This window comes from Amblyraja radiata, chromosome 4, assembly GCF_010909765.2.
Source record: "Amblyraja radiata isolate CabotCenter1 chromosome 4, sAmbRad1.1.pri, whole genome shotgun sequence".
Classification (NCBI taxonomy): Eukaryota; Metazoa; Chordata; class Chondrichthyes; order Rajiformes; family Rajidae; genus Amblyraja; species Amblyraja radiata.
The window spans coordinates 91,256,148-91,269,274 of record NC_045959.1 but is presented as its reverse complement, the minus strand read 5'-3'; the positions used below and the strand labels follow the sequence as shown (position 1 = coordinate 91,269,274).

At 43.4% G+C, this 13,127-nt stretch overlaps 1 protein-coding gene across 1 annotated transcript in view; it reads right to left on the bottom strand.

Annotated features, from left to right (window-relative positions):
- Positions 1-13,127, bottom strand: part of fam135b (family with sequence similarity 135 member B) — a 423,599-nt gene that overhangs the window by 14,462 nt on the left and 396,010 nt on the right. Inside the window, exons 17-18 of the mRNA XM_033019952.1 lie at positions 11,664-11,815; positions 2,193-2,303 (exon numbers count right to left, since the gene is read on the bottom strand). Coding sequence (XP_032875843.1) covers positions 2,193-2,303; positions 11,664-11,815 — 263 coding nt within the window. The remainder of the gene's footprint in view (positions 1-2,192; positions 2,304-11,663; positions 11,816-13,127) is intronic.

The following is a 13,127-nucleotide window of genomic DNA, read 5'->3' as shown; positions in this document are numbered from 1 at the left end:
AAGGACGGACCCAGTGCATATGAAAATAAATCTGAATCGATATTTAAAATAACGGGGAAGGTTGCACTGCTCTACCTCCAACGTGAAACAGGATCTTCGAGGCGTTTCTCTGTTGTAAGTTGTGGGGAGTCAGTGTAGTTTCTCATTCTCATGTTTTGTTGACACATTGTTGGCAAAGCACCAGTGAACCATTCCCAGTAACCTCCAGACTTCTATGCTCTCGTGCATGTGTGTGAACATCTGCCAAATTGCTGACAGATATTTCGCCTATTTTGGTGACATTTCTTTGCACAAACCATGGCCATGTTCGCTACCTGCCACTATTCTTTGACTGTTCATGCTGAAGTGTTATAACATCTGAGATTGCAGATTTAGTGTAATTTTTTCTTTATTTTTCTTCGAGGTTTACTTCTGTACTGATAGTCTGAGGGTGACTATCAGTGAGCTGTATCATTATATACTGTTGCCTTGTTCATGATTGATGGAAAACTTGATGTTCAATGTGTATGAAGCAAACCGTACCCATTTCAGTATTTGCTGAGTTTCTGAAAATTAGTTTAGACTCATGGGCGGAAATCCTGAGGGGTTTCCCCCCCCATGCTTTGAGAGGTGGGGGACAATCTCCCCCCATGTTTTTGTAATCCGGACTTTATCAGACGCTTTCTAAGGGCTGAATCTGCCCGTTCATGGGGCCTTTCAGCATCCGGTGGTGCGGCTTAAAATCAAACTGCTGCACCGAGGTGATTGAGGCTCCCGATGTTGAAGCCCCTGCCGACTGTTGAAAGGCCCCGAGAATGGGCCGATTTAAGCCCCACGATTCGGGGCGGACGAAGCTGCTGTTGCTGGAGTTCGGAGTCGGTCACCAACCAGGTCAGTTTCTGATGTTACCGTCCACAGGGCCCGTGGCCGAAGCCTCGCATGTGTGCGCATGCGTGTATGTGTGCAGGCATGCGCACGTGCGGCCGCCAAGAAATTGTGTCCCCCCCATGTTTTGATAACGATTTCCTTGCCTGGACTCCCATCCTGAAGTCTCCAACAAGCATTACACATAGAGTCCTACAGTGCAAAAACAGGCCCTTTAGGCCCAACTTGCACATGTGACCAACATGTCCCATCTGGACTAGTCCCACCTGTCTGCAATTGGCCCATATCCCTGTAAACCTGTCCTATCCATGTACTTTGAAGGAAGTGCTAATAGATTCCATGGAGGTATTATTTGATAAAAATGCAGACACAAAACCCGAAAAGTGTAATCAGGCCTCTTGCAGATTGAGGCTCAATTGTTTAAACATATTGAGTAATTTATGATACAAAACTAATGGGTGAAATTTTAGGTGTTGTGGAAATAGATGGATGATTGTTTTAACCTACATAAAAATACTTAGCATGCGGTATTTTCTTTCAGTTGACACATGGAATACCTGGAAGAAATACTAAATGGATTTCAGATGGTGATTTAACACAATAAAAATTAAATGGTGGGTTAGTACCAAGTTATATTCCAAGGATGAAAGTGAAACTGGAGGATTGATATTTTAAGAGAGGATGAAGCTCTCTGGCCTTTGAAAGAGAAAACGATGCTGATATTGTCTGAACTGTGAGAGACTCAACTTGAATGCAGATTTCAGATGACAAATATATTAGTTTTAATGTTCATTGTTGGTGATTGGTCTAGAAACACCAGTGATTTGTGGCAAGTTTGGCGGAAGGGCCTGTTTCCACACTGTATCACTCCATGACATGGAATGAACATGACTTTGAATGATGTACTGTAGTACTGTATGCACATGTACCCAATTGCAGTCATTGCTTACAAAGCAAGAACTACACATGAAGCTGTGGTGCAAAGGAGGAAGGCAAAGCGCATATTATAGCACAAAACACACATCTGCGAGAGTCCCACAGCAACAAAGCTCTTCTGAGGGATCCACTATGTACAAGGTTCTGTGCGCCCAACCCTATCACTACTTTCTTCAAGGCTTAATTTACCATGCATGTGCCTCACCTGCCACCTCCAGTTCTCTAACCCCAAGTGGTTTCACAGCTGATGCTTTGAACGGCGCCATGGCGCCAGTCCCAGACTCACCTCATGTCCATTCACACACCAAAATCAAACGGCACGTCCAATGTTTGGGGTCTCAGGTACAACTGAGTGTTTGCTGTAGTGAGAATAAGACTGCAGTAACACCTACCTGGTTTCTCACTGAGTTTATACAAAAAAGTCTTGCGAGGATCGGTTTGGTCCTTGAAGGTTAGTTGCAACAGTGAGCTGGACTTTTTCAGTTTCTGCATGAGCCAGAGCCCTAAGGTGGTGGAGAAGATATAATTAGTACCTTTAGCTATCGAAGCACACGTATTTTTCTGTCTTGCTCACAATCAAGATTAAAAAGCAAGTAACAAAGAGAAGACAAGGTCATAAGGAATAGGAGTAGAATTAGGCCATTAAGCCCATCAAGTCTACTCCGCCATTCAATCATGGCTGATCTATCTCTCCCTCTCTCCTAACCCCATTCTCCTGCCTTCTCCCCATGACCTCTGACACCTGTACTAATCAAGAATCTATCTATCGCTGGCAATAGATTAGATTGGCAACAAATTTGCACATATAGAACTCATTTGAGAATTCTTTATATTTTGGTGGAATCATAAGCTTGAGAGGTTTGAATAGGCACTTGGTGTTGCGTATTACCTTGTCTGAAGCAATATTCCTGCCAACGAAGTACAGGGAGAGGACAGAGTGTGTTGGAGTAACTAAGTGGGTCAAGCAGCATTCTCTGCAGAACGTAGATAGGTGATGTTTCGGGTTGCAATCCTAATTCACAAACAGTATTTTCCAATGTATGATTCTTTGAGAAGCAGATCATGCGATAGCAAGCAACTGTAGTGGCACCTAGTGATTAGGTCACTCTTGCTATGCGAACTCTCGGCAGTCGGGGGTAGGGTCACGGGGTATAGGGGTGTGCCCTAGTATATAAGAACCGACCTTCCCTCTCTTGCTCTCTCTTCATGAGAGTGTCCTGCCACCTCAGCAGGAGCTCAGCTCGAGCCCACGAGGCAACAGCCTCTCAGCAGCAACAATGACTATTATGTTAGAGTGCTAAACGTGCATGTATATCTTACCTACAATGACTGAATAAAGAAATAATTTATTCACAACATTTGTGCCTCTACACAATGACTATTGTTGCTCCATGAACAACCATGTTTCTACAGGACTGCTGCACAGCTTTTTAAAGATGGCCGCTTCAACCAAATGCAAACTCAGTCAGGAGACCAATTATGGATCAGGTCCCTTTTTTTTGATTACCTATTCACCTCATACCATCCATCACCCTTCCCCGACTCTCATCGTACATTGATTCAACGCCCAAACCTTCCCACAACCTCCTACTTAACATCTAGGCAAATTTCTTATAAACAAATTCAATGCAATTCCCACGATAAATTGTGCTCCTGATGCTAAATCCATCATCTTCCCCATCCCTAACGAAAGGCCTACATAAGGTGGACTAGATGGGATGTTTCTAGTAATGGGAGAGTCTAGTACAAGAGGGCACGGCCTCGGAATAAAAGGACATACCTTCAAAATGGAGATGAGGAAGAATTTCTTTAGCAAAAGGGTGGTGAATCAGTGGAATTAATTGCCACACACGGTTGTGGAAGCCAAGACATTGAGTATTTTTAAGACAGAGATTGATAGGTTCTTGATTGGGCAGGGCATCAAATGTTACAGGGAGAAGGCAGGAGAAAGGGGTTGAGAGGGAAAAATAGATCAGCTGTGATTGAATGGCGGAGTAGACTCCATGGGCTGATTGGCCTAATTGTGCTCCTATGTCTTATGATGTTAACCAAGAGCCAATTGAAAATCACAGGCAATTGGGATCTCATTGCACAGCAAAAATAGAGGAGTAGGGCGACATGGTGGCTCAGCAATAGCATAGCTACCTTACTGCGCTTGCGGCGCCAGAGATTTGGGTTCGATCCTGACTATGGTTGCTGTCTGTACAGAGTTTGTATGTTCTCCTCGTGACCATGTGGCTTTTCTCAGAGATCTTCGGTTTCCTCGCACACTCAAAAGACGTACAGGTTTGTAGGTTAATTGGCTTGGTATAAATGTAAATTGTCCCTAGTGTGTGCAGGATTGTGTTAATGTGCGGGGATCGCTGGTCGGTGCGGACTCTGTGGGCCGAAGGGCCTGTTTCTGCACTATATCTCTAAACTAAACTAAGCTAGCAAGCAGCATCTCTGGTGAGAAGGAATTGGTGACGTTTCAGGTCGAGACCCTTCTTTAATCTGAAGAAGGGTCTCGACACGAAATGTCACCCATTCCTTCTCTCTAGAGATGCTGCCTGTCCCGCTGAATTACTCCAGTATTTTGTGTCTTCGGTTTAAACCAACATCTGCAGTTTCTTCCTAAATTAGAAGGGCAATGAGTAAAAGGAAATATTTAATTAAACTCTCATTTCTCTGCGTGAGATATTTGCTACACGTCATTGAGGCCAGTGTGACCCTGGAGTGGATCACATCCATATTCGCAGAAACGAGAGATGCTATTAATATCAAATCCAGCTTGATTTCTAATGCACACTCTCTCCCACTCAAAGGCATTGGTGCTCAGGATTGACTTGCCTTGTTTTGTGATCAGCAATGCGGTTTTGACAATGTGCCGAGCATCCTACTATTATGGCAGGTAATGAGGCTTCCATTATAATTAGAATCCGTTCCTCACCGCCAGGATTAGAAATTTATTTCAACAGATCCTCCTTTGCCTGCCTCGGCTCAGGCTCATGAAAAAGTGATTTTGACTCTCGCCACATCAGTGTGACATTCCTATTTCCCCACACCAGATGCTCTGATTGAGACTGCCAATTAGTGCAGAATTGTCGGCAGGTGTTTGCTGCGAAGCACAACATCAGCCATTGAATGAAGCATCCAAATTCATTTCAGGAGAAGCAGTGGAAAAAAAAGTGAGCGAGAGGAAACATACACTGTGCGTGAAGAAAACAGACAGTGAGTAAAATTAAGAGTGAGGGCGAAAGATCCTTGCCAAGATATTGGCCTGCTTTGCATCAGTTTCTATGCACAAATTGCATGTAAAAGCTATTCTGAGCATATTAGATCATGCTAATAATCACTTCCAGGTCACATTGGCCTGCTTACTTTCAAACAGAGCTCCCCTTTATGCATCTGACATTCATCCAGTCAGTTGCACATCTAAGGAACTATCTAATGTTTGAACATATAAATCAGAGGAAAAATCTACTCCCCCAAATTCCTCTTTTTTGGGGGACACTTTCACTATCTTATTCAGGTCACCTGATTGCGTGCAAGCATGAAAAGCAGATCCCTCAGCACTCCTCAAATTAGGGAGAGAAAAAGCATAGATAATTACATCTATGCAGAGACAAGACTGCTGACTCTCAGCAATCTAAACAGGATTAACCTGTATATTCTGGAGAAGATAGGACAGTGTACTTGCACAAAAATGACACTAAGATTTCTCTGTGAATAAATTGAGAGTTGGAAAAAAAAAAGTTTATCTATCTAATACTATCTAAATGGCGTCAAGTTGGGAAAAGGGGAAGTACAACGGGATCTGGGGGTCCTTGTACATCAGTCTATGAAAGTAAGCATGCAGGTACAGCAGGCAGTGAAGAAAGCGAATGGCATGTTGGCCTTTATAACAAGAGGAATTGAATATAGGAGCAAAGAGGTCCTTCTGCAATTGTTCAGAGCCCTAGTGAGACCACACCTGGAGTATTGTGTGCAGTTTTGGTCCCCTAATTTGAGGAAGAACATTCTTGCTATTGAGGGACTGCAGCGTAGGTTTAGAAACATAGAAACATAGAAAATAGGTGCAGGAGTAGGCCATTCAGCCCTTCGAGCCTGCACCGCCATTCAATATGATCATGGCTGATCATCAAACTCAGTATCCCATTCCTGCCTTCTCTCCATACCCCCTGATCCCTTTAGCCACAAGGGCCACATCTAACTCCCTCTTAAATATAGCCAATGAACTGGCCTCAACTACCTTCTGTGGCAGAGAATTACCACTCTCTGTGTAAAAAATGATTTTCTCATCTCGGTCCTAAAAGACTTCCCTCTTATCCTTAAACTGTGACCCCTAGTTCTGGACTTCCCCAACATCGGGAATAATCTTCCTGCATCTAGCCTGTCCAACCCCTTAAGAATTTTGTAAGTTTCTATAAGATCCCCCCTCAATCGTCTAAATTCTAACATGTACAATCCGAGTCTATCCAGTCTTTCTTCATATGAAAGTTTACAAGGTTAATTCCCGGGATGGCGGGACTGTCATATGCTGAGAGAATGGAGCAGCTGGGCTTGTACACTCTGGAGTTTAGAAGGATGAGAGGGGTTCTCATTGAAACATATAAGATTGTTAAGGGCTTGGACACGCTAGAGGCAGGAAACATGTTCCCGTTGTTGGGGGAGTCCAGAACCAGGGGCCACAGTTTAAGAATAAGGAATAAACCATTTAGAACGGAGACGAGGAAACACTTTTTCTCACAGAGAGTGGTGAGTCTGTGGAATCCTCAGAGGGCGGTGGAGGCAGGTTCTCTGGATGCTTTCAAGAGAGAGCTAGATAGGGCTCTTAAAAATAGTGGAGTCAGGGGATATGGGGAGAAGGGAGGAAGGGGGTACTGATTGGGGATGATCAGCCATGATCACATCGAATGGCCTACTCCAGCACCTATTGTCTATTGTCTATTGTTTAGATCTGATTAGCATCCAAATGGATTTTAAAGATGATAGCATTTTATCACTGAACTATTGAAACAGATGTTGTCCCAGATTACAACTCACTGACTGGCACATGCTCAATGCTCTCTATCATTGCATCCAGTGTTTTTATATTATTAAGAAGTATTTTGTGAAGCTTTGTCCCTGTTTTTAGGCAGAAGAAAGTAAGACAATTGTCAAAACAAATTACCTCAAAGAGATATGAATTTACTAAACGTACACTTGACATTTTAGAGAGCAAACTGTTGTGACTCTTATTTGAATTGCTTTTGGCCAAGAATAATTGACTAGTTACACCTATGTAATACAAAGCTCACTGTCTATAAAAAACAAGGAACTGCAAGGCTGGCTTATACCAAAGATGATGTACAGTGCTGGAGTAACTCGGTGGGTCAGGCTGCATCTCTGGAGAAAAACCATGGGTGATGTTTCATGTTGGGACTGTTCTTAAGTATATGACTTCTTCCCACCCTGACGATGATGTCCCCTTGCTGGGCTATCATTAATTCACCTCCAGTATCTTGGTAAATTAGAAATGTTCAATGACGGTTGCCCTGGACTGATACAAGATAACCTAACATCATAGAAATGAAAGGCTCCACTCTACTTGAGTAATTTATGTAATAATGCATCAAAAAGATAATGTCGAAGCTATCAGATGATTAAAAAATTGATGGTTCAATAATTTCCTTTGCTAAAGCGAATCCAGTCCCTATATCTCAACTAACGTAGATTGTGACTTAAAATTTAAGAAGAGACCATAGACAATAAGAGTAATGACATTGAAACTAAATTCATATCGTATACCTGTAATCTAATGATGTCTCAAAGTCCTAAACAAAAATATTGAGGTTAGATAGATGCAAAATGCTAGAGCAACTAAGTGGGTCAGGCAGCTTCTCTGGAGAACATGGATAGGTGATGTTTTGGTGTGGGATCCTTCTTCAGACTTAAGTCAGAGCAAAGATAGACAGAAAATGCTGGAGTAACTCAGCGGGACAGGCAGCATCTCTGGAGAAAAGGAATGGGTGACATTTTGGGTCGTGACCCTTCTTAAAACTGAGAGTCAGGGGAGGGGGAATCTAGAGATATGGAAGTGTAAGCTTGAGAATGGACAACAGAGTAAGGTCAGGGCCAATTGAGAGCGGTGGAGGGCCAGGGCTGAGAACTGAATATTCAAGGGTATACCTCCTATCGAAAAGACAGACAGGTGGGCAGAGGGGGTGGGGTTGCCCTGTTGGTGAGGAATGAAATTCAGTCCCTTGCAAGGGGTGACATTGAAACAGGAGATGTGGAGTCAGTATGGATAGAACCAAGGAATTGTAAGGGAAAAAAGACCCTAATGGGACTAATCTACAGGCCCCCAAACAGTAGCCTGGACATAGGGTGCAAGTTGAATCAGGAGTAAAAATTGGCATGTAGTAAAAGTAATGCTGTGGTTGTTATGGGAGGTTTCAACATGCAGGTAGACTGGGAAAATCAGGTTGGTACTGGACCCCAAGAAAGGGACTTTGTAGAGAGCCTTCGTGATGATTCCTTGAACAGCTTGCATTGGCAATTCTGGATTTAGTGTTGTGTAATGAACCGGATTTGATAAAGGACCTCGAGGTTAATGAGCCATTAGGAGGCAGTGACCATAACATGGTCAGGTTTAATCTACAATTGGAGAAGGAGAAGGGTAGATCAGAGGTGTCAGTGTTACAGTTGAATAAAGGGGACTGTGGGGCCATGAGGGAGGAGCTGGCCAAAGTTGACTGGAAAGATACACTAGCATGGATGACAATGGAACAACAATGGCAGGTGTTTCTGAGAATAATACAGAAGGTGCAGGATCAGTTCATTCCAAAGAGGAAGAAAGATTCCAAGGGGAGTAAGAAGCGACCATGGCTGACAAGGGACGTCAGGGACAGTATAAAAATTAAGCAAACAAGTACATAGCAAAGATGAGTGGGAAGCAAAAGGATTGGGTAATGTTTAAAGAACAACAGAAGATAACCGAAAAGACAATACGGGGAAAAAATATGAGGTACGAAGGTAAGCTAGCCAAGAATATAAAGCAGGATAGTAAAAGCTTCTTTAGGTATGTGAAGTGGAAAAAATTAGTTAAGACCAAAGTTGGACACTGAAGACCGAAAAAGGTGAATTTATTATGAGGAACTAGGAAATGGCAGATGAGTTGAACAGGTACTTTGGATCTGTCTTCACTAAGGAGGACACAAACAATCTTCCTGATATACTAGTGGCCAGAGGATCTGGGGTGACAGAGGAACTGAAGGAAATCCACATTAGGCAGGAAATGGTGTTGGATAGACTGATGGGACTGAAGGCTGATAAATCCCCAGGGCCTGATGGACTGCATTCCAGAGCCACTTAAGGAAGTGGCTCTGGAAATCGTGGATGCATTGGTGATAATTTTCCAATGTTCTATAGACTCAGGATCAGTTCCTGTGGATTGGAGGGTAGCTAATGTTATCCCACTTTTTAACAAAGACGGGAGAGAGAAAACAGGGAATTATAGACCAGTTAGTGTGACATCGGTGGTGGGGAAGATGCTGGAGTCAATTTAAAAAGATGAGATAGCCGAACATTTGGAAAGCAGTAACAGGATAGATCCGAGTCAGCATGCATTTATGAAGGGGAAAGCATGCTTGACTAATCTTCTGGAATTTTTTGAAGATGTAACTAGGAAAATGGACAAAGGAGAGCCAGTGGATGTAATGTACCTGGACTTTCAGAAAGCATTTGATAAGGTCCCACATAGGAGATTAGTGGGCAAAATTAGGGCCCATGGTATTGGGGGTATAGTGCTGACATGGATAGAGAAGTGGTTGGCAGACAGGAAACAAAGAGTAGGGATTAACGGGTCCCTTTTAGAATGGCAGGCAGTGACTAGTGGGGTGCCGCAAGGCTCGGTGCTGGGACCGCAGCTATTTACAATATACATCAATGATTTGGATTGAGGGATTCAAAGTAACATTAGCAAATTTGCAGATGACAGAAAGCTGGGTGGCAGTGTGAACTGTGAGGAGGATGCTATGAGAATGCAGGGTGATTTGGACAGGCTGGGGGAGTGGGCAGATGCATGGCAGATGAAGTTTAATGCGGATAAATGTGAGGTTATCCACTTTGGTAGCAAAAACAGGAAGGCAGGTTACTATCTAAATGGCGTCAAGTTGGGAAAAGGGGAAGTACAACGGGATCTGGGGGTCCTTGTACATCAGTCTATGAAAGCAAGCATGCGGGTACAGCAGGCAGTGAAGAAAGCGAATGGCATGTTGGCCTTTATAACAAGAGGAATCGAATATAGGAGCAAAGAGGTCCTTTTGCTGTTGTACAGTGCCCTAGTGTGACCACACCTGGAGTATTGTGTGCTGTTTTGGTCCCCTAATTTTAGAAAGAACATTCTTGCTATTGGGGGAGTGCAGCGTAGGTTTACAAGGTTAATTCCCAGGATGGCGGGACTGTCATATGCTGAGAGAATGGAGCAGCTGGGCTTGTACACTCTGGAGTTTAGAAGGATGAGAGGGTATTCATTGAAACATATAAGATTGTTAAGGGCTTGGACACGCTAGAGGCAGGAAACATGTTCCCGATGTTGGGGGAGTCCAGAATCAGGGGCCACAGTTTAAGAATAAGGTGGAAGCTATTTAGAACGGAGACAAGGAAACACTTTTTCTCACAGAGAGTGGTGAGTCTGTGGAATTCTCTGCCTCAGACGGTGGTGGAGGCGGGTTCTCTGGATGCTTTCAAGAGAGAGCTAGATAGGGCTCTTAAAAATAGCAGTCAGGGGATATGAGGAGAAAGCAGGTATGGGGTACTGATTGGGGATGATCAGCCATGATCACATTGAATGGTGGTGCTGGCTCGAAGGGACGAATGGCCTACTCCTGCACCTATTGTCTATTGTCTAAGGTGTGAAAACGACAGATCAGAGCAAACGATGATCAAGTAAATGATCATGAGGGAGGAGCTGGCCAAAGTTGACTGGAAAGATACCCTAGCAGGGATGACAATGGAACAACAATGGCAGGTATTTCTGGAAATAATTCAGAAGGTTACCCAACCTGTCCAAGTCACCTTGCAACCTCCTAGCATCATCTTCGCAGTTCACACTGCCTCCCAGCTTTGTGATATCTGCAAATATGGTTGTATTATTTTTAATCCCATCATCTAAATCATAAATATGTATTGTAAGTAGTTGCGGCTCCAGCACCGAGTCTTTCCGCACTCCACTCGCCACTACCTGGCATTCTGACAGGGACCCGTTTCTTCCTATTCTTTGTTTCCCGTCTGCCAACCAATTCTCTATCAATGTCAATACCCTACCCCCAATACCATGTGCTCTAATTTTGCCAACTAATCTCCTGTGTGGGACCTTATCAAAGGCTTTCCGAAAGTCCAGATACACTACATCCACTGGCTCTACTTCATCCATTTTACTTGTCGCATCCTCAAGAAATTCCAGAAGATTAGTCAAGCAGGATTTCCCCTTCATAAATCCATGCTGACCAGGACCAATCCTTTTATTGCTTTCCGAATGTGCTGTTCTTACTTCTTTAATAATTGACTCCAGCATCTTCCCCACCACCGATGTCAGGTATTGATTTGTATAACTTTGTAACCCTTGATTTTCCTTCTCTCTGCATCACGCTCCCACCCTAGTTCCCTGATTGTTTCACTGTCCTCCTGATTAAATTTACTGTTTGTATGCCTCGCTGTCGGCTTCCCCTCAGCTGCAACACCGTGCCTTATGAGCTGCCTCAGAATTATTACTCTGGTGCTTTTTTATCTGTCAAGAAAGATATTTTTAAAACACCACAAGAATCTCTTTCATAATCAGTACAAAGTCCAAAATCTACCCATTGTATCTTCCATGTAGTTTTACAAGACCATCAACATACCTGTGCTAACCAGTGTGCTGTTATTATATAATGTTCCCAGATGTGGCCCAGAGAGTGACAGGAAAGTGTGCAGCTTGCTGAGGTAACACCGGAATCTTGGTCGTGTCAGCACCGAGCGAATGATGATGTTGCCCAATGAGTGGCCAATGAAACTGAGTGGAAACACAGAAGGCCAAATAATTAATACATTGGGACTTCTTCTTACATAGAAACATAGAAAATAGGTGCAGGAGTAGGCCATTCGTCCCTTCGAGCATGCACCGCCATTCGATATGATCATGGCTGATCATCCAACTCAGTATCCCATCCCTGCCTTCTCTCCATACCCCCTGATCCCTTTAGCCACAACGGCCACATCTAACTCCCTCTTAAATATAGCCAATGAACTGGCCTCAACTACCTTCTGTGGCAGAGAATTCCACAGATTCACCACACTCTGTGTAAAAAATGATTTTCTCATCTCGGTCCTAAAAGACTTCCCTCTTATCCTTAAACTGTGACCCCTAGTTCTGGACTTCCCCAACATCGGGAATAATCTTCCTGCATCAAGCCTGTCCAACCCCTTAAGAATTTTGTAAGTTTCTATAAGATCCCCCCTCAATCTTCTGAATTCCAGCGTGTACAAGCCGAGTCTATCCAATCTTTCTTCATATGAAAGTCCTGCCATCCCAGGAATCAGTCTGGTGAACCTTCTCTGTACTCCCTCTATGGCAAGAATGTCTTTTCTCAGATTAGAATGTCTTTCCTCAGATTCCCTGAGGAATGTCTTTCCTCAGATCAGAATGTCTTTCCTCAGAATGTCTTTCCTCAGATTCTTCTTCTTCTGCTTCTTCTTCTTCTTCTTGCTTATGGTGTGCACATCCTAAAGTTGTAGGACAACTTGTTCTATTTGATCTTATTTGATTGTGCACACCAGGTTGATTGCATTCGTCGAAACAGGGCGGACCACGTGAAGATTGCAATCTCCCACCCCAAATACCTGATAACTCTATTTGTTGCACTGGAAGATAAATATGTATTTCTTAACATTTAACAAGGTGAATACGTTTTTCTCGGAAAGGAGACAAATATCAAGGCCCAATCACAAAACACATTCCGAAACGTCACCCTGTTTTCTCCAGAGATGCTGCCTGTCCCGCTGTTTCTCCAGCATTTGGTGTCTACCTTTGTTTTAACCCAGCATCTGTAGTTCTTTCATACACAAACACATCACGTGGATTGGTGGTTGAGGTCAATAGTGCAGAGAGCAGATAGATTGCATCACAATAATATTATATGTAACTTAAGGGTTTTTCTGCAAACCCTTACCAGTGAATATTTATCTCTCCAAATACATACTGTCCCATGCATACTGTGGGACTTAAATAATAGTAACATATCTCTACCATTCAGTGCCATTGTTTCTACGGTTATTCCCTTGATACGCAAAAGGGAAGCATATGCAGAATAAAGTCAGGATGTCAT